Raw genomic sequence first — 25,705 nt, 5'->3', positions numbered from 1 at the left:
TGTTTTGGAAAAGAACTTTCCATATGCAGGGTACAATGGACCACCACAGGGTAAGATGGACCACAGTGGTCCGTCTTGCCTCAAATCTAAATTCTTTCATTATCATGACGTATATGTCAAATAGCCCAACATTGCAAAACCTTGCCTTTCCTAAAGTGTGACTATAACTAAGTTTATAACTTTGTTCTTCACAGTTAAGTGCAAAATAGAAACTAATCATGCAAGAAAGGCGCCGTAATTGAACCACCCGTAGACCTCTTATATTAGAACGGTTTGACGAAAAACAACATTTTTCTCAATAACTCAAAAGCTATGCATCCTAGCAGCATGAGCTCAAGGTGGCCATTGTTACGAAGGAAAACAAACATAGTGAGTGCATAAAGCAGTAGATACCAGCAGCGGTTCAGCCGGGAGGGCTGGTGGTCCGTCTTGCCCCGCTGGGCCGTCTTACCCCACCTTCCCCTACATAAACATCTTTCCGAAAAAAGTCGTATATTTGCCGGCAGCATGGCAGCAGCCCCGACACCTCTGTAATAAGGTGACAGAAACCAATGACGGCGATTAGCACCGGTGCAGCAGCCGCTGCAGTCCGCAGGGGCGGACATTGCGCGGAGGCAACGGTGGCTACGAGGCTCTGGCGGTAATCAGACGATCCCAATAATGATCGCTGAAAAATGACAGGTGATCGCATTTGGATATTTACGGGTTTACGATTTTCCTCAGTGGCGTAGCCACGTGGGCCGTGAGGCACGTGCCCCCCCCCGCCCCCATCAGGTTCGGGCCCAGGGTCCCCTCGGGTTATTCGGGCTTGAGGGGCCCTGAGGCGCCATTGGCCGCTAAGAGTCAATGTTGGCCATATTTGGACAAAGAAGGATCCACGGGGCTCGTAAAAAACCCTCATGGGCCCACAAGTACCAACACTAAGATCTCCATAAGGGCCCCAAGCCAGTCTCTGAGGGCCCTTTGGCGGCCTCTGAGGACCCCTTACCGGCTTCGGAGGGCCACATGTCGGACTCTGGGGGTCTTAACCAGCTTATTCCCAGCCAGCTAATTTGGCCTTGGCCGTAGCTGGTTTTACTCTGGCTAGCTCCGTCATTTGCTCCGGCTTAAGTACGGGCAAGGTCTGGGGCTCTACTGGAGCTGACACACGATACCGGAGCTCGCCCGCATCACAGCCGGACTTATGCCGCATCAGCCGCGCCGTACCTCCACCGTACTTCAGCCACAGTAAGCCAGAGCAGCTATGGGGTGCAGCCGGACCTGGTCGTAGGTAGCCGGACTTGAGCCATGGCAGGGAGCCTGACTTGAGCCAGACTTGGGGGTCCGGAACCATACCAACCCGGGAGCGCTACAGCAAATACTGGCTAGCCGGAATAGAGTCGTATCGACCCAAACCCCGGATTTGACGGCGTTCCGTTTATACCGGCCCAAGTCTGGCATGTCGCAGTTGCCGGGGCAAAACGGACTTGCGCCGAACCAAATTGCTGGCTGGGTAAGGGCGCCAGCTCTAGGAGCTCCGCACCCGCCTGTAATGGCCCCACACCCATTTCTCTGAGGGCCCCTATAACGGCGACTGTGAGGGCCCTCACCGACGCCCCTGAGCGCCACACCGGCGTCTCTGAGGCCCTACACCAATGCCTTTAAAACCCCTACATGGGCGGTTCTGAGGGCCCTCGTCAGGTACCAGCGACCCTGACGGTCCCACACAAGTGGCTCGGAGGGTCCCAGCGGCGTCTGAGAACACCATGCCGGTCTCTGAGAACCCCACAAGACTCCTGAAGGCACCGGTGACCTCTTGATATCTTCTTGTCGGCCTATGAAGGGTCCGTTCCGTAACAGAAGTTCTGAGGGCCACACGCGCGCCTGTGATGGCCCTAAACCAGTGTCTCTGAGAGCCCCCACAACGGCGCCTGTGAGGGCCATCACCGGCAACTGTGAGGCCCCTACACCGGCGCCTCGGAGGGCCATACATTGCCATATCTGAGGGCCCCGCACTAGTGCCTCTTAAGGCCCTATATCGGCGGCTCTGAGGGCCCAACACCGTCGCTTCTGAGGGCCCCACAAGTGCACATGACGGCCACCCACCGGTGACATTTGAAGGCCCCACACCGGCGACTCTGAAGGCCCCATCGGCGTCCGAGTCCGTGCCGGTCTCTAAAGACGACCCCACAGGGTTTCTGAAGGTACCACCGGCCTCTGATGGCCTTTGCCGGCCTCTGAGGGCCCGTCGCCGGTCTCTGGAGCCCCCTGCCGGCTTGTAAAGGGTACGCGTTATCAGCTCTAAGGATCAGACACTCGTGTACGACGGACCCACACCAGTGTCTTTGCAACTGAACGTCTTTTTTTTCGCCCTTCTTCTTAACCCTATTCCTGGCGGGGGGGGGGGGCCTCAGGAGCCCCCCCCCCCTGAGGTTTTTTGGTTATATCTCCCAAACGCGTTGAGCTAGGAAGCTCAAATTTTCTGACTTTTCCTAAAAGGCTTCTACGCAACATGTCTGAAAATTTTGAGTTGATCTGACCTCAGGTCAGGTCACCAGAGGCGGTTTGGTGACGCTACCTCAGAAAAGTTTGCAATCACGCCAGAGCTAGAGTTTTTGACCGATCAATTTCTTCTCTTCAGGGTTTAGTTAGGGTACCAGTATGTGCAATTTGTATATCTCGGAATTTTGATATCGGTGACCTAAGGTCAGGTCAATTTCGCGACCTCCCCATTATAAGTCAATGGGGGAAAAATCAACTCCCTGTTTTTACCACTAAAACGGGTCGGAATGGCCCCATATACCATACATGACTTCATATACGATCAACCTTCACTACCTTGAGGTCTGTTTTGCTGTTGGGCAGCTGTGAGGTCATGTGACGTCATCAAAGGTCACCAAAGGTTTTTGGCCAATAACTCCGTACAGGAACAAGATACAGACGCGTGGATGGTCTCATTGTGTTCAGCTCGTCAAGACGCATCGAATGATATACATGATGACCTCGAGGTCACGTGACCTGAGGTCAACCTTTGACCTTGACCTTTCGAGGTCAACATATATATCATTCGATGCGGATTGACGAGAGGATCACGATGATGCCCTTAGTTTGTTCCTATCTTGACTAATTCGAAAGTTATTCGAGAAAAACTCTCTCCATATCTAGTGCCGCCATTTTGACTTTTTCGACCCCTGTGACGTCATCTTTGACCTGACCTGAAAATGACCTTTGTAAAAATTGTAGATCTTGGCCGTGCGTATCCGATGCCGTTTACCGCTTGTCGCTATCTTGCTTCGTTCTCGAGATCTCAGGGGGGGGGGGCCGAATCGGCCCCCCCCCCCGCCAGTTTCTTGTCCCGGCGGAGCCCGCCAGGAATAGGGTTAAGACTAACTTTTCTTTTCTTTTTATCTTATTTCATGCATTGTAAATTGCGTAATTGTTTTATTTTTAGTAGTGAAAGACTGCGGAACGAATTATTTTCCTCAAGCAGAGTTAGTGGGAGTTATTGAGGGACAAAATGATTGGGGTTGCTAACTGGAACATTTGGGGGTGCCCGGAAAACCATTGGGGGTGCTCATTTGAGCATTGGGGGTGCTGCAGCACCCCCAAAAGTATACAAATCGACACCCAGCTGCTCCGCAAAGTGATACACACAAGACCCAGGACGAAAACAAAACGGACTCTTCAGCAGCGCTGCGAATGGAAAATTGGCCGATAAGTGTTCGGAATGCCGGAGCACCATGATAGTGCGGAAATCCAATAAGGAATATCCGATCCATTGAATAATTATCTTCGGACAGTCTACATAGCATAAGTAATTTTTACGTTATGTCTGATTCCCATGTGTCCAAAATTCGGGTTCATGAGACCAGAAGCTTTAAAATCACTTCTTTCAAATAAATATTCCAAAAAATGAACAATGATTCGACACCACGCCCAAAAGCCGATCATGTCATTGATTAATGTGGATGTATTTTCTGCGCCCCTGGGAAGCTCGCTGGAGTGCCCAGACATCCACAGGAGCCGGGTAGGTATTATGCAGCACTGCCGAGACCTCAGTCCCGGGGAGTCAGCACCAGACCATGGGGCCAGTCGCCAGATCAATACAAGGTTCGACGGCGCTACCCGTAGATGTGCTATTTTGGCAGCAGGCATACTCGCAACGTTATCGGTCGATAATGACTCATCATATAGCAGCAACCACAACTATATAACAGCTTATGCCAGTCTTGGAGACGCGCACTGATAAAATAACACACATTACCATAATAATCGGAAAAATCAGTGTCATATAGGCATAATTATTCATATCAGTCATATCAGTTAAAAAATCAGTCATAACCAGTTAAAAACTTAAAATAGTTGTTGTCGTTATCGTTAAAAGGTACAATAGTGGAATGTGCAATGCGTCTTCACTTTCTCAATGTCCCACAATAGGTACACAACTACGCGCAGATTGCAGCTAATTTCTTACTGAGCCTCATCGATCGACGTTTGGTTTTGTTGGCTCTAACGACGATCACGGCAAGACAACTTCCTACACACCATCCGGTAGCTTTCTGCACATGCAATGCCTGCATTACATTCCCTGCAGTGCATTACATGGGAACTTTCTGCTCTTGCATAAGCCGACCGCGATAGGCTTTGGCCGTAATCGACTGAATGCAGTCGAGACACTTATGGAACTCCGCAATATAGTTGGGTAACTCATCATGCATTTTTAGCAGTTCTTCGCACCATGGCGAGTTTGATTTCAATGGCATCGGATTGAACATAAAACTACATTCGTCAATCGTCAGCCAGGTGACTTCAGAGTTCAAAGCGTTGCAGGCACTGCACTACATTATTATTGGAACGAACACGTAAATGGTTCAACTTTACTATGAAATAGTGTCTACATTGCAATCCCCCTACCACTCCATTACGCCATGAACACAGCACGGGCTTTTGGATCCGGAACACTTTTACCCATTGTATACTTGGACAGGAAACTCGGTTCGTACAAGTCACTGTAACAAGCGCTTGTATAAGAAGGGAGTGATTTCTGGCATAGGGTCATGTCCCTCAATCAGTTCATTCATTCGTAGTTCAGCCCCTTTCTACCACATTATCACCTATCACAGCTATAATGTGATAAAAAGTTGCAAACTTATCAAACTCATTACCCAATTTCCACTATCCCTGAAAAACTCGGCCCTTTGTAATTCCCCTTCCGTCATAAAACTCATAACAAAGGCTTGCCCAACACGGTTTGCGTGTCAGTCGCACAATTGCGTGACGTCAGAGCAGGAAGTTTGTCGGCTGTTCGCGTCTGCGCAGAACCACCGGAGCGTGAGCCGGGGGCGGCCTCTGGAACCGAGGAGAAACTCGCTGTTTTGTTTCACGGAGCCGACCAAGCCTGCCAGTGGCGACAGTAGGCCTATCGCGCTGCAGTCGGTCGTCTCAGCACTCGGTCGAGACCAGATAGTTGACAAGGACGTGCGATAATGCTGTGTCAACGTCTCCCGCTTACACTGAGAGCTCATGACGACACGGCCACTGACCAAATCCCACAGGACGGTGATGGAGCAAGATACCCGGATCATCTCCCCAGCTCGGCAGACGCCCTCTTAGAATTAAGCGCTAAATGCTGCTATAACAAAACTTGCTAAACATCTATGACTAAAGCGGCTTGCCTTGCCTTCGATCACCCCACTATGTGGGCAGCAGAACGTTCAGTCCTCCTTACGAACGGCAGCCACGACCCACTCTCCACCCAATCACGTCTCTCGGCCGCCGCGGGGGTCTATTACCACCAGGAACACAGGCGGCACGCAACACACACACCCCACAAAAACCTTCCAATCTCACTGCCGCAACCGACCGTCGACAGCCGAGCCGTGCAGCATTACCTTCTCCGCAACCACTGCCACCGCCACGGCCGCCCACCGAACGCACACAAAGCCATTCCGTTACACGACCTCGCCGAGAGCGGAGTGCCAGACAACGGCGCGCGACACACCGATGACGAATCGGCCCCGCCCGGCCAGACTCATGCGTCCAATTACGCTGTATTCGCCCGGAGGCTCAACGCCAGAGAGAATCTCGTCAGGAGATGCGTCAGGGCGATGATTATGGTTATTAAGTGGGTCGCGACGATAGTCCCAAATCACCACTCTCAGCGCATAGTGAGCGCGACACAGACCGCTGCTTTCATCGACTGCAAAAACGGCGCTAATGAGCGCAAAACCCGGCACAAAACATCTCCCCAAGCGCAACGTAACGTAACGTCGACATTAGCCGGGTTGCGGGTCACTTTCACTGCGGCAGCGGCAGGCTGCACCTGTCACGGGCCACGGCTCGCCGAACAGCGTGACACAGCTGCAAACGGCAGGGGAGTCACGGCTGTGACAATCGTCGGGAGGCACGGCTGTGACGCTCGCCAGCGCTGCAGCAGTAGCGGTCTGGCGGCCCTGGTGGGCATCGCTCTGCTGCAGCCCCGACATACGGCGCAGGTAGACAGAGACAGTGCGTCTCACCAATGCATGTCAGCGAACTCTCTGGACGGCGAGGCGATATCCAGCGAGTGAAACGCATGCTGGATGATGGACACAATTAACTCTTCCACACAGCTCCCTCCAGCAGCAATCTAGCTTGGCCACTCTGCAGAGGGCCAGCAGCCACGCTGCCACCCACCGCGCCGATCCGATCCAGCGACCTCGGGTGACCTTGGCAGCTCGTGACTGGTCCCGTGTCCGACATTTTCCCGTGGTTCGGGCGTGGCAGCAGTCAGCTGACTGACCAACGAGCACCAGCTGACCGCGGACCAAACAGACGGCAGCTGGCGGACGGCAGAGACGTGCGCGCGACCAGGAACAACAACCGCGTCCGGCGTCCACCGAGATCCATGAACGCTCGCCGGGGTCAATGAAGACAGATCACGCACTGCCCAGCGAAAGGGGCGGGCAGGCGAGCCGTAGTGGACACGCCCATCCATCAGGGGCCGTCTCCGTTGCGTGCCTCTCTGCATCTCCGTGCGAGCCGTAGAGCCGAGGACCCCGGCGCCGTCAGTGAGCCGTGGTGCCGCTGGCTCCGCCGGACTCCAGCGCCGCCCCCGGCCGTCCGTTATCGCTCGTTTCCGGCCCGCAGGCGCCGCGCCAGGCCGTGGACAACGGCAGGAGGCGGCGACTGTGCGCGTGCGGCCACCGGGCTGGCGACGACGGAGCGACGAAGGGAGAGTCGTCAGATTCGGGGACGGGAAGCGACCAAGGCCGGAGCCGGATCCCAATCCTACTTCACAGAGTGGTGGGTGGGAATCAGAAAATGTGAGAATAAACCTGGGAACGGATGTGGGAATGGCCGGGGGGATGGACTGCTCAACATTCACCGGTGACCAGCCGCCAGTCACTGCCGGCGGCACTCAGAGGGACCCTCCTCAAGCCACGCCCACTGGATGGTCGGGCAGCGAGGGTCGCGATCCAGACACCACCTGCGCCGCACTGAGCCCGCGTCTGGGGACCGAGGAGCCGTACCGCAGCACCGCCCGAGCCCGCACTGCACCTCCACACACGCGAAGGTGTCGCTTAGTCTCCCGCGGCGCGGCGCCATACAATAACACGCCACAGGAGGTGGCAGCGGCCCGCCACACCTGGGCACGGCGGGGGCGGGGGCGGGGGCGGCCGGCACAGGGTCGATACCCGACTGCCGGCGGCCGTCTGACCCGTCCGGCCGACGGAGGTCACCGGGGGCACGTGACCCATCGGCCCCCTCTCCGGCGGGAGGGAGGAGGCAGATACCGACCGGTCAACTGGACTCTATCGTGCCGATAACAGACAGTAATGGCTCGACCGTACGACCCACAATGAGCGGTAGCGGACGCAAACAGCTGGCCATATCACACGGGTATTATGGATCATCGCATTGGCAACAATGAGCATCATCAATGCACGGAGATACTCAGCTATAACTTCGCGGATTGTAGCCGTTCGTGGAACCCAACAACAAATAGCCACTCACCTTCAAAGCGGATCAATCCTGGCCCGGAGACCGGCCAAACTGCTGGTAACTCCAATTCGTCAATATTGTCACAGGCGCCAAATGCGTCGCGATTCGGCCACCACTGCGCCACAGTGGGTCTTGTGGCACACAAAGCGCTGAGATGTTGCCGCGGCTGGCGGCAGTCAGCTGGCTGTCCGTGCCGCCGCCGCCGCTCCGGCGTCAATATCGATCGCGGCCGCCGCCCGCCGTCCGCCGCGGTCGACACACACGTCCCGTCTGCGGCGGCGGCGGCGGCGCCTCAGACACCTGAGGACGGCTGCGGCTTGGGGCGCCGCGCGGCGAGCACAGAGCCGGAGCCGGCCGGCGGGGATTGGCTCGGTTTCCGGCCAGGTGAGGCTAACGCCGACACCGTGACGCGGGTAGCCGAGCCGCGACTGCCGGCTGGCCACGAGAGGTCACGGTAGAGACATCTGGTGGCGGATTTTTCAAACAGAAGTACCGGCAGCCTCCACAAACTCTAAGACAGTCCATCGACGAGGCAGGTTCAGGAACACAAGGCTTTACCTTTTCCCAATAATCAGCGACGGATAGAATGATTCAGTCGTGTTTTCCTCTATTAAAGTGTGTGTTGCACATTCCTTTATGCAGCAAGCTGAAATTTAATCCATTCAGTGGAACAACAGAGTTGTTAATCTCTAAGTAGTAAGTGGGTTTTAACAATGTGTTACACTCCAAACATCTCAAGTGACGTTGTCTGGATGCATTATTTTTTACCCTTGGTCTCTGTCTGCATTCCAAAACTCATCCACGCCGCCACGGGATAAAACAATTGTCGTACGGGCCCCGAGCCCTTTTGTCCGATCGACCGATCGGACTGTTCCGACTTCCGAGTAGCTGAGCAGTGAGCAAGTCCAATGTCTGCGTATAGCAAATCCAACAAAGCCGAACACGGCCTGTCCCATCCAAATCAGCTGACTACACCTGTTTGTGGCTTCTTCAACCAACTGCAGACCATTCCCGGAGGAGTCTCATGTATCGAGCGCCAGAGCGACTCGCACTCGGGCTCTTATCACCGGTAGGCTCTAAACTTCAGCGCTTGGAAGTTACAATGTGTACCTACTCCCAGTTTCATCTCAAGGCTAGGGCTGAGTGCTTAAAGGGACCCTCCCACCATGGATGATATAACACTGGATTGGTGTCTCGTGGAAATTAACATTGGGATCCGCGACATTGGGATCAGGCCTGCCATCTAGCGAGAGAATTATCGTAAGTAAGGAGCAAGCCGAGTGAACGCCATCTCTCAGCATTATGACACACGTGGGTGTGGTGTGTTAGTTGGCTTGAAGTGCATATTCCCACGAGTTGGAGGTAATCTTACTGGACCTGAGACGACAAAAAATGTCTTAAATGCTTGTAAGCCAAAAACGTCAAGCAGCCTTTAGGTAATAACGAAAATAAAATGCGTAAGACGGTGTGTATTGAAGCGCCCAGTCCCATCGGCTTGTACGACCTTTTATATTGTCATTTACTCACAATGGTACAGCAGTTTGACAATATGTCACTTACATATTTGGTAGGCTTATTCCTTCTTCTCCGAATTTCGCCCTATTTTCTTCATCTTAGTTACTGTTACGGCACGTGCCACGTGCCAACTTAGGGGTGTCGAAATTGTTCCACATAAAGTAACTCCGCAATGGCTGGGCCAATTACAGTAAAACTTCGTCAATAGTTAGGCATCCAGTGGCCAATGCATTTCCATGTGCCACTATGGGGGTGCTACTGCACGTGCGCACGTGGGGGGGGGGGTGCCGCTTCCATATCTCAAGAACGGCTGGGCGGATAACACTCAAACTTGGTACACAAATGTCACATCGATGCTCGCACTGCATTGATCAGTGCTTACATTGGTGCAGAGTCGTTAGGAAAACGATGAAATGAGATGCGTGGTGTGCAGCTGATTGATTCGCAACAGGAGATTCTTGTTTGTGAAGGCTTCGTCTCTCTTTCCACCCCTTGTTTAAAATAACATTAACAAGGTACGAAGAAGATCACACATCAAAGTTGTTTTAGGCGGCTATCTTGGGCCAGGGCTGCGAAGTTGTAGTCAGAGCCAGCGGTTCTGTTCCGACTCGGAGTCGGTTAATTTTTAAAAGCTGTAGTCGGAGATGAGTCGAACGTCACCGAAAAGTCATCGACTCCACAGACTTACCAGGGCTGCAGACTTGCAGAGTCGGAGTCAGAGTCGGAGTCTGTGTGAATCGGCAGTTCTGCCCGGAGGAATCGGAGTCGATATTTGGATACCGGAATCGGAGTTGGAGCCAAAGTCACTGAAATTTCATCGACTACGCAGCACTGGTTGGGTCCTTTTCATATAGCGTCTGGAATGACATATTGAACGGCAACGACGTTAGCAATTCCGTTTAGGGGAAAGTGGGTGTATTGCGCCCTCCTAACCAATTGCGCCCACCAACATTCCCACGGATTCAATGGCATGTTTTGAATTTTGTGTTCGAAAACATTATTTTTCCCACTGGATAGTTCCTTTTATTGCCCAAGCTCCTCGATGAAGCCAATCAGCAAGGCTCATTACGCCATCAAACATGTTACGGCGTTTTCTTAGCTTTTTTGCAGTATTTTGAACCGTTGGCTATAAAAATGTGTGATATTTGTGTGATTTTCAGAGTGATATTTAGAATGAAGAACCCTTTTTTCATTATATTTCACTAAAACAGTTTAACTTCCTTCAACATCTTTATGATAACTTCCACGCTTTTATTAAAAAGTACCTCAATTTTAATTGCGCCCATGGCAATTGCGCCAGGGGGGCGCAAATAGAATAATGGTGTAGCTATTGTATCACGACAGCATGAATGCATCATTAACTGATTGCAATAAAGAAGGAGTTTAATGTCAGGCAGGGGAGCAGCCCGCTGTCGTCAGTCTGCAAATTATTTCTCTCGTCAAACTTATAATGCAGCTGCCATTTAGGCTACGAACTTTTGGTGTAATTGACAAAATACGACATTTTCAACATAGACTCAGGCGTGGGAGGTGACAGCTATGATAAAAAAGTAAAAACTGATGTCATAAAGCTGTCGAAACAATAAAAATTATTAATTTTGAGAGAAACGATTGAAAATGTAACCGTATAGGCGCATACGTTCACATATATCTAGTCGGTTACAGTAAACGTTTTCGTTGCACTTTTACAAGCGTACGAACACATGTAAAGTTATCTACCTGGGCAAAAAACATCGCGATTTACACCTACATTTATTATTTAACCAGCGTGAATAACATTATGAATGTTAAAGTAAGCCGCAATGAGATTAGACTGCCGGGGTGTATGCATTCCGTCTCATTCGCTTAGCCATGTTAAAGTATAGGGCGCAATTGGGTTCTAATTGCGCCATCCCCCTGGCGCAATTTACAGCAGTTGCTGGCAAATGCGCCCTTTTACATGTTTCTGAAAAAGCAGCTGTCAGAAGCAAACGAAACATTCTTAATTGATCGGGAGGCTCTTAAATCGCAGCCAATGAGTTCCTCTTTGAAATGGTCACCAATGCATGCTTATATCTCCAGCGGTTTTCTCACAATTAGCGTTTTTCCTTAAGGTGGCGCAATTCACCCTCCTTCCCCTAAGTTTTTCATTAGACTTATAGATAATTACTTACGCTCGCTTTGTTCTTTGATCGGACAATTTGTTTGATTTAGGCCAAGTAAGGACTCATGTGAAAAATAGCGAAAACGACACGTGCTGGCGAAGTCTCCAATAACTCCCTGTTTCACGATTTAATGAGGAAATAACATGGAACTGCTCATCTTATTACTGACCCTGCACATAAATCTATTAATTTCTTCGCTTTTACAGACATACAAAGACATAACCTTTTGAAAAATTGCACAACAAGCCTGCTACTACACCACACTCCCGTGTGTCACAATGCTAATCAGCGGCGTTCACTCGGCTTCCTCCTAACTTACGATAATTCTCCCGCTAGATGGCAGGCCTGAGCTCAATGTCGCCAAAAACTGCGAAGACACCAATCCATTATTATCTCATCCATGCTCCCACCTTAACATTAGATTTGAGTTGAGATAGCCAAATTGGTGGCCATGGCCTGAAAATACCGGTTTGGGCACTCACAACATCGAAAAATGCTTTAATTCGGAGATATCGAATTTCAAACTTGCAGTTTTCGGATTCTAAGGGGCTAATGCATTGGTATGCCCCCTTAGAATTTGTGACGTCAGCGGAGATCTAACGATTTTAAATCTTTTACTAAAACGTTTGGTAGCACGCGGTGGTATATGCTGCTTTGCGCGCAACAAATGCCGCACTTTCAAATAAAGTCGCTAGGAACAGCGGAGATCCCGAAAAGTAAACAAAAGTAAAAGTCTAATATCTTGAAAACCGGTGAATATTTTTCGATGAAATTAGGTAGATATTCGTTTTTGCCCTTTCTGAACCGAGCGACATCACTTTGATGCCAATTCGTTAACTTTTTTGAAGGTGGGAGGGTCCCTTTAACTGAGCTAAACCTTTGACATCCCTGTCAATGTGGCAGGGGACAAAATATGGGAGTTTCTTACACATCTTTATAAAATACCTATGGTCACTCAAATTAACTAGTGGGGGGGGGGGGGAGGAGTAAAGATAACCTTAGTAGTGGCAAAGGTGAAAAATCCGGTATTTATTTACTTTAGGACCGGCAGCCATTACTTTCGTCGCGAACCCCAAGTGATAGTAAGAAGCATATCGCATGACATAATTTGACCTTTTGATTTCATAGCTGATAGTCATTCATGGCACAAACAAGTTAAAATGCACCAATACAATATTTACCGTCACCGCCGTAGATCCCACCGACTGCGTACTCCACCGGCCACGCACTGCGCTCCAAGGTTTAGTGAATACATATTAACGATGCTATTCAACTGTGAGGAAAGTGACGTCATGAAATTTCTCGTCGCGAAGCAGCGGCAGTGCCGAAGGCAATGCCTTAGGAGAGATTACAGGCAATGGTAGGTCAAATATTTTTAGGTTAAGTGGTTGTGTATTTGGCTTCAGGCCGAAGGCCTGAAGCCTAATGCACAATCACTTAACCTAAAAATATTTGACCTACCATTGCTTGCAATCTATTCATGCGAGCAACTTTTTCCTTATCCCCGGGTAGGCAAATATCAGTAGGTCAGGTTAGGTAAGGTTAGGTTATGTTCTGATAATTTTTTCCGTGTTTAATTTGCTATCCTATCCCATATCACCCAATTTTTAACCATTTAAATTTCGCCAATATGTATTTTTTTGGTATTATGACGTCATTTTCATTGAATTAAACATGCACATATTTTTCCTTTTCGCAAATGGCAATGGCGCAAACACGTTGTTTATATCGTAATCGCCGCATTCGTATAATTTTGTCGGTGTATGTTACGTGACGCGGGGTGAGATGGCTGGAATTTATCAAGTTTTTGTGTGACTTTTTGCAGTTTTGGTGACATGTAAGTATCATTTCTTGATTTAGGATGTCAAATAATGGAAGATTGTCGAAAATTTCCCTTTGAAAAAGTGTGCCGGTCCTAAAGTAAATATTTACCAAAAATCCATTAGAACCTCAACTCAAAATGTAGAGAAAACTGGTCATTTTTATTATTGCCTAACAATTACCATAAGAACAATTACCATGGCAGAAACTTCAATTAAAAATATTTTAACTTTCATGACTTCTGAAGCACAAGGCTCACTGCACCTAGAATGGAAATAAATGAAAGGGTTTTGCATGTAGTGTTACAAATTAAGATTCAATAATGAATAAACATGATCACATGTGGAGCATGACTATAGCAAACATCACATTAAAGGGACCCTCCCACCTTCAAAAAAGTTTATGAATTGGCATGAAAGTGATGTCGCTCGGTTCAGAAAGAGCGAAAACGAATATCTACCAAATTTCACCGAAAAATATTCACCGGTTTTCAAGATATTAGACTTTTACTTTTGTTTACTTTTTGGGATCTCCGCTGTTCCTAGCGACTTTATTTGGAAGCAATAGTTTGGCAGCTGAAAGTGCGGCACTTGTTGCGCGCAAAGCAGCATATACCACCGCGTGCTACAAAACGTTTTAGTCAAACATTTAAAAATCGTTAGATATCTGCGCTGACGTCACACATTCAGAGGGGTATTCCTATGCATTAGCCCCTCTGAATCAAAATGCTGCAATTTTGAAATTCAATATTTCCGATTTAAGGCATTTCTCGATGTTGTGAGTGCCGAAACCGGTAATTGTGAGCCAGGGACCTCATTTTGGCTATCTCAACTCAAATCTAATGTTAAGGTGGGAGGGTCCCTTTAAAGGGACCATCCCACCTTAACATTAGTTTTGAGTTGAGATAGCCAAGTTTGCGGCCAGGCTCAGAAATCACCATTTATCCTGGTCGCAACCCCCGCAGCTTTATGGTGTTCAAGAAATTCCTTCCCTTTACTTGCAGGGTGGGACCAGCTTAGTCCCTATCTCTTAACCATTAGCGGTTTTTTGATGACGTCAGCAGTCCTTTCAACGCCCGCCATTCCTTGAACCCGAATTTTGCTGACCTTGAGTTCCCGTTTTTAATCAACGTGAAATCCGTCGTCGGCGCTGTGAGAAAGCCTATTGATTTTCATTTTAATTTGAATATTAGAAGATACCCACCACTGGAACTTGGACTGATATTATACCAAGGCCGAAGATGATCAAGCTGCCTGCTATATCTGGAGCTTGGTGTTCAACTTCAACATGGAATAAAAAACAAAATATCAAAGCAAACTGGATATGGTAGTGCAAGTTAAAGTCCAAAGAAATTTGGGGCCTGTTCCAGCGCCTCCAGTAGAAATTCCTGACTGGAGCCTCTACCAGAGGTTTCACTGGAGGCGCTGGAACGCAATCTGGAGATTTCTGGAGATTGGCATCACAGATACCAAAAGAATGACGATTGTTCTCTCTTGAAACGCAAAATTTATTTTCAATTTTATTGAGAAAGATTAACAAAATTATAGCAATGTAATTTTCTTTACATTCAAGTTGTAAAATAATCAGTCAAAAGTCCTTTGTTTACATTTGTGATTGTTACATGTGCGCCATAATTGTAGACCAGAGCCTCCAGAGAAATTTGGACCTCCCAACTCTCTGGAGGCTACTGGAGGTTTCTGGAGCTTTGGCGAGAGCTTTCTGGAGCTTTCTGGAGGCGCTGGAACGCTCTCTGGAGGATTCTAGAGCTTTCTGGAGCTTTCTGGAGGTTTCTGGAGGCGCTGGAACAGCCCCTTGAAGAGCTGACAATTGACATTAATTCTTTTCCTGCAAGGTTTCCATATGGAGATCACACCATGAAGAAATATTTTTGATGTTAACAGTTGAAAGGGGATTGATCTTCTGGTTTTGACGAAAGACGCTGCTGTCTTTGGAAAAGAATGTCGGCATGAGGTGCAATTGTGCTTGTGAAGTGGTTATAACTGGTCTTTTCACATTATTAAATTAAATGTGCCATTGCAGCCAAGTGTGTTATCATGTAAGGTAAAATCAAAATTACAATGTTGGTTTTACGAGCATTGAGAAGGCTGGTAGGTAACACCTGCCCGTGCTCGTAAATCATGCTGCCAAAGTATTCTAAATTAATTTAATCATACTCTATTGTTGTCCAGAATGGTTGCACTATTGTTTGATATCATATTATTCCATGTAAATATGGTAGTGTAAAGTCCGACCAACATGTTACCAGATTTGAAGCTGTTAGTTACCTAAGTACCTGTTTTTTACTGGCGTGGTGAATGTCACCTGGATTTTATTTTGAGGTGCAGACCTAGTAACTCTGACTACATGGGTTTGAAGCTATTACCTATTCTGTTTTACTGGCCTGGTGAATGGCGACTGATGTTGTCTGTGGATGGCACTGAAACAAATTTTGAGTGTCATGTACAGTGTTTTAATACAATGCTGAGGGCTGAAAGTTGTCTTGTTTAGAGTGGTGAAAGTTCAGGATATGCCAGCCACCATGGTGGGTCAGAGTTAATGTGTTGCAGTCAGTTCGGCTTCGGCAAGCACACGGATGGGCATACGCATCAAGACCTGCTCTGCCATACTTTCAGCCAATTTTACCTAGGTAAGTCTTTTCTTTTTTTCTGCCAAAAGCTATGACATTGTGAATTTCAGTGCTGTGGCCTGTGTGTAGCTTTCAGGAAAGCAATTCTAAATAAAGCTCTGATAAAGTGCAAAATCAGCAATGCAGCCCTCTATTACATTTTCTACAACATCTTACTTGTTCCTTGCATGGAGAGAAAAATGCAATGCTATGAATTCGTTTATTCACATAATTTGACAAGTGACATGCAGTTACCTGCTACTATCACTGCACAAAACAGAGCAGAAAACATCAGTTGATCCAACACAAGACACAACAGAAGTTTACAACATAGGGCTGCCGAACCTGCTTCCTCCCACCACAGTTGATGCCATTTCCTAGCCTGGCTTGATGTGAGCACTGAATAGCTGCTTCGTCTAATTACAGCTCACTACCATTCAACTTAAACTACTCTCTTTAAAGTAAGAGTGAGAGCGTTCAGTGTTCATAGCAGCTCGACTGATAAGACAACAAACATCTTGACAAACCAACCAGTATTTGATTTGGCTAATGATTTGCGTGCTTGTTGTATCATGGCCAAACTACTTAAACAGCAATAATCCTTGTTTCATCTTGATCTTGCTTTTATTTCCATTTGAACTCAGATCTTGAAACAATCATCTGAAGTGATATCAGATACTGGCTTCTGTTTCTCTTGAAAGCAAGTTAAAACAACAATGATAAACTAAGGCAGGAGATGTGAGTTGTGGCAGTAGATCTTTGATTCAACAATGTCAACCTTATATTGCTTGAGACCTCTGTGACAAACAAATATTTATAGTTTTTTTTGATAGTTTGGATTCTTGGCTTGATTTAGCAGATCAGCTGTGAACCTTGACTTTGAAATCACATAAATGTCATGGTACCCGAACGAATCCTCGCATGACATTTCTTCGTAGCACAATTTTTCGTCCGCATTTCTTCGTCTACAAATCTTGATCTTCGTCGGTGCATTTATTTGTCCCTCTTACTCTTGCATATATTTGCGTTGAAGAAGAAATGCGAGCCGATTTTCATATACCCTGATGCGAGACAGAGTAATGCGATACGAATAAATGCCCTGACGAAGATTTGCAGACGAAGAATTGCGATACGAAGAAATGCCATAAGAAGAATTATCCTGGAATCCTTTATTGGCCATCATATATTGACCTTGATAAGATAAACGTATCATTCGCGCAATATTTGTCGCACTTTGATACCAAACTATTGCTTCCAAATACCGACGTAAAGAAAACCTTTATGTGACGTCATAGAAGCAGCGGAGTTCCCAAAAAGTAAACAAAAATAAAAGTCTTATATCTCGAAAACGGGTGAATATTTCCCGGTAAAATTTGGTAGATGTTCATTTCCGCTCTTTGTGATTCACGCTACATCACTTTTATGCCAATTCATTAACTTTTTTGAAGGTGGGAGGGTCCCTTTAAAGGGACCCTCCCACCTTCAAAAAAGTTAATGAATTGGCATAAAAGTGATGTAGCGTGAATCACAAAGAGCGAAAATGAACATCTACCAAATTTTACCGGAAAATATTCAACCGTTTTCGAGATATAAGACTTTTATTTTTGTTTACTTTTTGGGAACTCCGCTGTTTCTATGACGTCACATAAAGGTTTTCTTTACGTCGGCATTTGGAAGCAATAATTTGGTATCAAAGTGCGACAAATATTGCGCGAATGATGCGTTTATCTTATCAAGGTCAATATATGATGGCCAACAAAGGATTCCAGGACAATTCTTCTTATGGCATTTTTTCGTATCGCAATTCTTCGTCTGCAAATCTTCGTCAGGGCATTTATTCGTATCGCATTACTTTGTCTCGCATCAGTGTATATGAAAATCGGCTCGCATTTCTTCTTCAACGCAAATATATGCAAGAGTAAGCATTGATGGACAAATAAATGCACCGACGAAGATTTGTAGACGAAGAAATGCGGACGAAGAAATGTCATGCGAGGATTCGTTCGGGTACCATGACATTTATGTGATTTCAAAGTCAAGGTTCACAGCTGATCTGCAAAATCAAGCCAAGAATCCAAACTATCGAAAAACTATAAATATTTGTTTGTCTGTCACAGAGGTCTCAAGCAATATAAGGTTGACATATGTTGAATCAAAAATCTACTGCCACAACTCACATCTCCTGCCTTAGTTTATCATTGTTGTTTTAACTTGCTTTCAAGAGAAACAGAAGCCAGTATCTGATATCACTTCAGATGATTGTTTCAAGATCTGAGTTCAAATGGAATTAAAAGCAAGATCAAGATGAAACAGGGATTATTGCTGTTAAAGTAGTTTGGCCATGATACAACAGGCACATAAATCATTAGCCAAATCAAATACTGGTTGGTTTGTCAAGATGTTTGTTGTCTGTCGTCTGTCGAGCTGCTATGAACACTGAACGCTCTCACTCTTACTTTAAAGAGAGTAGTTTAAGTTGAATGGTAGTGAGCTGTAATTAGACAAAGCAGCTATTCAGTGCTCACATCAAGCCAGGCTAGGAAATGGCATCAACTGTGGTGGGAGGAAGCAGGTTCGGCAGGCCTATGTTGTAAACTTCTGTTGTGTCTTGTGTTTGATCAACTGATGTTTTCTGCTCTGTTTTGTGCAGTGATAGTAGCAGGTAACTGCATGCTTGTCAAATTATGTGAATAAACGAATTCATAACATTGCATTTTTCTCTCAATGCAAGGAACAAGTAAGATGTAGAAAATGTAATAGAGGGCTGCATTGCTGATTTCATGCACTTTATCAGAGCTTTATTTAGAATTGCTTTCCTGAAAGCTACACACAGGCCACAGCACTGAAATTCACAATGTCATAGCTTTTGGCAGAAAAAAAAGAAAAGACTTGCCTAGGTAAAATTGGCTGAAAGTATGGCAGAGCAGGTCTTGATGCGTATGCCCATCCGTGTGCTTGCCGAAGCCGAACTGACTGCAACACATTAACTCTGACCCACCATGGTGGCTGGCATATCCTGAACTTTCACCACTCTAAACAAGACAACTTTCAGCCCTCAGCATTGTATTAAAACACTGTACATGGCAGTTGACACTCAAAATTTGTTTCAGTGCCATCCACGGACAACATCAGTCGCCATTCACCAGGCCAGTAAAAACAGAATAGATAATAGCTTCAAACCCATGTAGTCAGAGTTACTAGGTCTGCACCTCAAAACAAAATCCAGGTGACATTCACCACGCCAGTAAAAAAACAGGTACCTAGGTACTTAGGTAACGTAACAGCTTCAAATCTGGTAACATGTTGGTCGGACGTAACACTACCATATGTACAGTCTGTCTTAAAAGTACCGCGCAAAGTGGCGGTGGATCCATCGAGCCTGACTGAGGAAGGGCCTGCTAAATTTGGGTCACCGAAGCAATGGACATCCTCGTCCATTCCCCAGCTCAATTGGTTCGGTGACTTTCAAATTAAAGCAGACCTTTCTCGGTCAGGCTTGATGGATCCACCGCCACTTTGCGCGGTACTTTTAAGACAGACTGTACATGGAATAATATGATACCAAACAATAGTGCAACCATTCTGGACAACAAAAGTGTATGATAAAATTAATTTAGAATACTTTGGCAGCATGATTTACGAGCACAGGCAGGTGTTACCTACCAGCCTTCTCAATGCTCGTAAAACCAACATTGTAGTTTTGATTTTACCTTACATGATAACACACTTGGCTGCAATGGCACATTTAATTTAACACTGTGAAAAGACCAGTTATAACCACTTCACAAGCACAATTGCACCTCATGCCGACATCCTTTTCCAAAGACAGTCAGCAGCGTCTTTCGTCAAAACTGGAAGATCAATCCCCTTTCAACTGTTAACATCAAAAATATTTCTTCATGGTGTGATCTCCTATGGAAACCTTGCGGGAAAAGAATTAATGTCAATTGTCAGCTCTTCAAATTTCTTTGGACTTAAACTTGCAGTACCATATCCAGTTTGCTTTGATATTTTGTTTTTCATTCCATGTTGAAGTTGAACACCAAGCTCCAGATATAGCAGGCAGCTTGATCATCTTCGGCCTTGGTATAATATCAGTCCAAGTTCCAGTGGTGGGTATCATCTAATATTCAAATTAAAATGAAAAGCAATAGGCTTTCTCAGCGCCGACGACGGATTTCACGATGATAAAAAAGGGAGCTCAAGGTCAGCAAAACTCGGGTTCAAGGAATGGCGGGCGTTGAAATGACTGCTGACGTCATCAACAAACCGCTAATGGTTAAGAGATAGGGACTAAGCTGGTCCCACCCTGCAAGTAAAGGGAAGAAATTTCTTGAACACCATAAAGCTGCGGGGGTTGCGACCAGGATAAATGGTGGTTTCTGAGCCTGGCCGCAAACTTGGCTATCTCAACTCAAAACTAATGTTAAGGTGGGATGGTCCCTTTAAAGGAAATAGTTCACTTTCACGAAATTATTTTTTTTTGCAATGGATTTGTGATTTTTTATGTTCAAAATGATCAGCAAAGAAAATAAAACCTTTTTACAACAAAAGATTATTTTCTATATTTTTGATATAGGAAGAACTTTTCAGTTTCTGTAAGGCACACGCGATCCAGTATGAAAAGAGCATGGGTCCCGAAAATTCTTCAGAAACTAGAGAAATTATCGCGGCCACCGGCATTTGGGCGATCTGCTCGTGCTTTTGTTACTGGAGCGCCTCACTGGAGCGAATTTCTCTAGAGTTCTCGTAGATAATTTCTCTAGTTTCTGAAGAATTTTCGGGACCCATGCTCGTTTCATACTGGATGCGAATATATGCAAGGCACACATCCTCAACGCAAGACACATTTTTCGGGACGAGAAATAGAATATCTTTGCCTAGGGTGATCGTTGGGCTGTAAAAGCTCCTGATTTATGCTCGTCTCAGCCCAAGCTACGGAACTGCTATTCCAGTTCAAAACCCATGTTAAAATGTGAACTATTTCCTTTAAGCAGATGTTAAAGAAATTCATTTTTTAGGTAATATAGAAAGTAGGTATAAAAATAGTGCCTTGCACCTGATGCCTCACCTGTCAGCAGAGCCCTCCATATCTGCTGTCCTAGTCATCTAAGCTGGAAAGAAGAACAAATACATGATCAATATGGGGCAATATCAATAGATGGCCCATACAGCAGTAGTGAATGGTAGGTAGGTAGGTACCTACCTACCATGTCAGCGCCAGCACCCGACACTGTTTCACACAAAATCCACATCACACCTGGCACCACAGTGAATCTGCACTGTAGATCTCCACCTGCAGGGTGGCCCTCGGTCCACAATGACAACATCTCCAGATTGCCACACTTAGCAAGCTGGCTTGGAGGGACTCAGAAACATTCAGTTCAGTTCAGCCGAGTCAGGGTCAATGCCAATGCAATCTGAATTCTAGCGTTCCGAGGAGGTTTCTGTCGTTTGACCTTTATGTTTTTTTTTTAATTTAGTCCGAACCTTTTGATGGGAAGGATTCACAAGGACAGAGCCACCGCTAAGCGAAGCTTGTTGCGATGACCCTGCCCTCTACCCTCCGATCGCGCAATTCCGATTCTATGGCAGAATTTAGAGTCCAAAGTTTAACGTGCGCACAAAGCCGCGCACGGCCGGTCCCCTCGCTGACTTCGCCTGGCTACGGCCTGCCACCAACCGCAACCATACCTGTCAGGAGGCCCATAAATGTCGAGCGCCCGTCGCGCTTCGAACCCGGACTGTCATAACCGGGAACGCGTGCTCTCACCACGCGGAGTCCAACGCTCTAACCAACTGAGCTACGGGACCGGCATGTTGATCTGGAAGGTCATGAACTTTGAGGTCACGAACCTCGGTGAAGGTAGTCCGTGAATCGGGGAATCGTTCTAGACCTTTACTTCGGAAATCGGTCGGTAACTTTAGCGTACACAGCGTTCCGAAGATTATCTCTAGATATCTGGGGAATTTCTCAACCGTGGCCATATCTGGCATCTTCGTGGGACGCCAGACTTACTAATACCTTCTGATTTCTGAACCACAATAATATTCCAATGTAGCTACAATCAGTGTATATAAATAGCTACAATGAGCCAAGACATATTAGCATTATTATGCACATCAGCAGTGACATTAACAGGGACTCACCTGTAATCCGCTTGAGAAGACAGAGTTGGATTACAGTCTTGAGATTTGAATGCTACCTATGAAATAAAACCCGAACACATCGAGCGATGGTTCAATTAATGCACGTTTAAGTGATTGTGACAGAGTAACTGCGAAATCCTTGAGCCGGTTCAATGTAACATTGATTAAATTATTATTATCATACCAATACTATGCAAAAAAAAAATATATTGATATGAAGCAAACTCAGGCTGGGCGTGTCGCTTTGCGATGCGGGCAACGTTGAATAAAAGGCATTTCAACTCTTGTTCATTTTTATTCGAATCAGTTCATGTAAGCAGCAGGTAAACCATATGCACAAATCACCTCAGGCGGATTAGAAACTATCAACAGTAAGCATAATGAAATGAACAAGTATGCCTGTGCTCTTTTTAGTGCGCCGTATTTGTAGTGAAATATTTCGTGTTCGAATTTTCTTCTGTGAGCTAGTGAACGTGATCTCCCATGGTGATTTGATGTTCGAAGAAAATATTGCTCGATTATTTTGCGATTCTACCGTAATATCAAGCAGGAAATTAGTCCATTCACTTTTTGGTACATACGTTGGCTAGTTTAAGTTATAATTTTGCAAAATTTCTACACAAAAAGCCTAAAAATTTCAGTTATTGTCGTCGGTAGCAGCTTACATTAGCTTTTTGAATACAGTCTACTTGCTGAAGGCTAGTGTCATTATTATTATTATTATTATTATTATTATTATTATTATTGTTGTTGTTGTTGTGGGTATATGTGGAGTGTGTATCTAGTATCTACCATATTTTGTTGTTTTGCCTCTAATGAGGGTCGTTTTTTGCCCACAGTTCATACTTCATTTGATGGTACCTAATACTCTTTATTATATGCCCTCCAGTGCTTTGGATTTTGCACTTTTAGTAAAGTAGATTTTCCTCTAACCTGGTGCCTTATTTTCTGTGGGGATCAGTTTTGTAATGCATGTTTCAGGGTCAACAGACAACCGCCAACAGGGAATATTTCAGCAATCCAACACCAACAACATTCTATTCTAAATCAAGCTCAGACATTTAACTGGACAGATTGACAAATGACAGGGTCGGAGTCGGAGCCCAAATGGCGGCGCAATGGCAATGTAAGAAGATCTTGTAGCAATCGAACATCTGACTGGGCAATTCAGGGTAATAATGGTCGGAATTTAGATGCCAAAGTGCAATCTGCCCATCAACTCTGGATTTGGCTTATCCCACTCACACTGACTTCAACTGGCTGTGCCTGTTCCCGCCAGCCACAGGCCATCCCCAGACCCCAACAGAAGTCAAATATCTACTTAGGGTTGGAGCAACTTGGACCTGGGTTCTCACCACACTCCACAGGGAGACCAACATTACCAACTGAGCTATAGGGCAGATTGATGCATTCTTTAAGTAGGTACCTAGGTACTTATACATACCTAGGTACTTAAATATTCCTCTGTATCACAGAGGTATTTAACTTTTTAAATTTCCTGTGTTAGTTATTGAGCCTTTGATTTATGATGGTGTATGATCTGTTTCAGATGGTATAATTCCATACCTGATGGCTGAGGTGGATCTACCTTCAAAGTGAGTGTTGAACTGGACAATATTTTTAGTTTTATACTAGTGGTGACTGGTGTTGTCAGCTTCAGTCATACTCATGTCTGGTGTAATTAAGTTGCCCACTGCTTCAATGACTGAGTCAGCCACTGGCAATGCACCACCAGCCACTGTGCAACCAAAGACAGACACTGCGTTGCTGGCTGGTCCATCCAGACAGTCTGCATCACCAACATCAGTCTCTACATCATCTGAGTCATCCATACAGCACGCCCAAACAGTCGCCACTCCACCATCTGTGTCATCTGAGAAGGGGGCGCGGTCATTCCTGACGTCTGCTGCCGAACTGGTGCCACCACTGGCAGCCGGCTCGTCTGCACCAGCGCCGCCCCCACTGCAGAACGAGTCCGTCCGTCTGTGGGTGGGCAACATCCAGCCGCACGTGGCCGAGTGCCAGCTGCTGCGGCTGGCGCAGCCGGTCGGCACCATCACCAAGTTCGACTTCATGCTGAACGGCGCCGGGCCGCAGGCGGGTCGGCCGCGCGGCTACGCGTTCATCTCGTACAGCACGCACCGCGAGGCGGACCTGGGCCGGCGGCGGCTGAACGGCGCCCGGCTGGGCGGCGTGCCGCTCGTCTGCCGCTGGGCCAACGAGCAGGTGCTGCCCGGAGACGCGCCCATGAAGAGGGAGGAGCCGGCCGCGGTGGCGGCGCCCGCACCGGCCCCGGCGCGGACCAAGCTGAGCGCGGAGGCGCAGATCCGGGCCATCGAGGCCAAACTACAGCACATGAGTGGTGACACACGCGAGGATCGGTTTGCTGTGAAGGCGGACTCTGAGAGGACTGATGTTCGCCGGCTGCCTCGGGTGCGGGGCCCGCTCAGCAGAGTGAACGCTCCATCCAAACAGGCCGCCGCGCAGCAGAACAAACCATACGCGCGGAGACGGTTTTAGTGCTGGGAGCGAACTGCATTGGTCCCCGGGGACCCGAGGGAGTGCTGCAAAAAGTTCAGATACCTGAGTCTAAGTCATTGCATCGAGTGTTTGTGTCCATAATCATCGTGTCCTATAGAATGTGGCCTAAAACTCAAACTTATGAGGTATGATATCTCACCAAGTTTTCCATAACTCAATACATGTCGTCTTTCGTTTGCTGTTGCTGTCAACTAGTACTCTTCTTGTGGTCTCATTACATTTTTTTAGACACGCCTGGACATCAACACATGTCAAGCTCACAATTTTGATGTGTTGCTGAGTACAGTAAAACATAAGTCGTTTCGCGATAAAATTCACAGCATCGGCCCAGGTGGCGCTGCAAACATCTACACGCAAGGGGGCGCCGTTGCGGTACATTCATATTCCACCGGCAATGGAATAGTACCCGAGACATGGTTCGATTCGGGAGGGATCTCATCGAACTCTGGTTGTGTGAGTTTTGCTCCTATATGTCATCGTGCCATGCTTGGTCGAAGGAAGCAATGGCTGGACAGTGGACATAACTAGACAATCTCCATCAAGCGGTGCTGAGGGGAAACTATAGTGTGAAAGCTATAAACTATGTAACATTGTTGAGCCAGAGCGGTTTTGTAAGACCTTTTTGCATGAAAGCAAAACAAAATCTTTCGGTACGAACTTTTTCATATGAAATGATGTACGGCCCTCCAGGTATTAAGTGGTTGGTTGCCAACATCACAATGATCGATCCGCATTGATGAATACGTATAATGGCTGTTGAAAACCACTGGCGAAATGTGTGCACGAACCCTCTTCTCATTTCTATTGAGTCATTTTACAGGAGTGTCTCTGTCATCTAAAGTTATTGCACCAAAAGCACACAGGCTAACCAACTACTCTTTTGCTGGAGGGCCGTACGTCGCGGCACTTTAATTGCACCAAGTCCTCAAGGAATGCGTGTTTTCAT

The 25,705-nt window shown here is 46.9% G+C and overlaps 2 protein-coding genes across 22 annotated transcripts in view; one reads left to right on the top strand and one right to left on the bottom strand.

Moving 5' to 3' along the window:
* LOC122380759 (kinesin light chain-like) overlaps nt 1-22,492 on the bottom strand; it is a 68,052-nt gene extending 45,560 nt beyond the window's left edge. For 3 of the 17 annotated variants that reach the window (XR_006256379.1, XM_043364187.1, XM_043364194.1), the window contains exons 1-2: nt 22,219-22,471; nt 21,140-21,182 (exon numbers count right to left, since the gene is read on the bottom strand). Coding sequence is in view for 8 of the 17 variants with exons in the window: in XM_043364187.1 (XP_043220122.1) it covers nt 21,140-21,177 (38 nt within the window). In the remaining 9 variants the exon portion in view is untranslated. Of the gene's footprint in view, nt 1-7,606; nt 7,657-7,974; nt 8,388-21,139; nt 21,183-22,218 lie in introns of those variants that run through there. The other 14 variants (XM_043364182.1, XM_043364188.1, XM_043364193.1 and 11 more) reach the window with 10 other exon arrangements.
* A 195-nt stretch (nt 22,493-22,687) lies between these two features.
* On the top strand, nt 22,688-24,936 carry LOC122380758 (probable RNA-binding protein 18). 5 transcript variants are annotated; one of them, XM_043364173.1, is made up of 3 exons: nt 22,728-22,916; nt 23,200-23,344; nt 23,768-24,936. In XM_043364173.1, exon 3 carries the CDS (start codon nt 23,887-23,889, stop codon nt 24,736-24,738), a length of 852 nt encoding a protein of 283 aa, XP_043220108.1. In that variant the 5' UTR covers nt 22,728-22,916; nt 23,200-23,344; nt 23,768-23,886; the 3' UTR covers nt 24,739-24,936. The 5 variants fall into 5 exon arrangements, with proteins under 5 accessions (XP_043220110.1, XP_043220108.1, XP_043220109.1 ...); XM_043364175.1 differs by lacking the exon at nt 23,200-23,344 and having other exon boundaries at nt 22,688-22,916; XM_043364174.1 differs by lacking the exons at nt 22,728-22,916; nt 23,200-23,344 and adding an exon at nt 22,941-22,976.
* The last annotated feature ends 769 nt before the right edge of the window (nt 24,937-25,705 follow it).

The sequence above is a fragment of the Amphibalanus amphitrite genome, unplaced genomic scaffold, assembly GCF_019059575.1.
Source record: "Amphibalanus amphitrite isolate SeventyFive unplaced genomic scaffold, NRLGWU_Aamphi_draft 000106F_arrow, whole genome shotgun sequence".
In the NCBI taxonomy this organism is placed as follows: domain Eukaryota; kingdom Metazoa; phylum Arthropoda; class Thecostraca; order Balanomorpha; family Balanidae; genus Amphibalanus; species Amphibalanus amphitrite.
The sequence above is the reverse complement of the archived record's forward strand: the minus strand, read 5'-3'. Positions and strand labels throughout refer to the sequence as shown.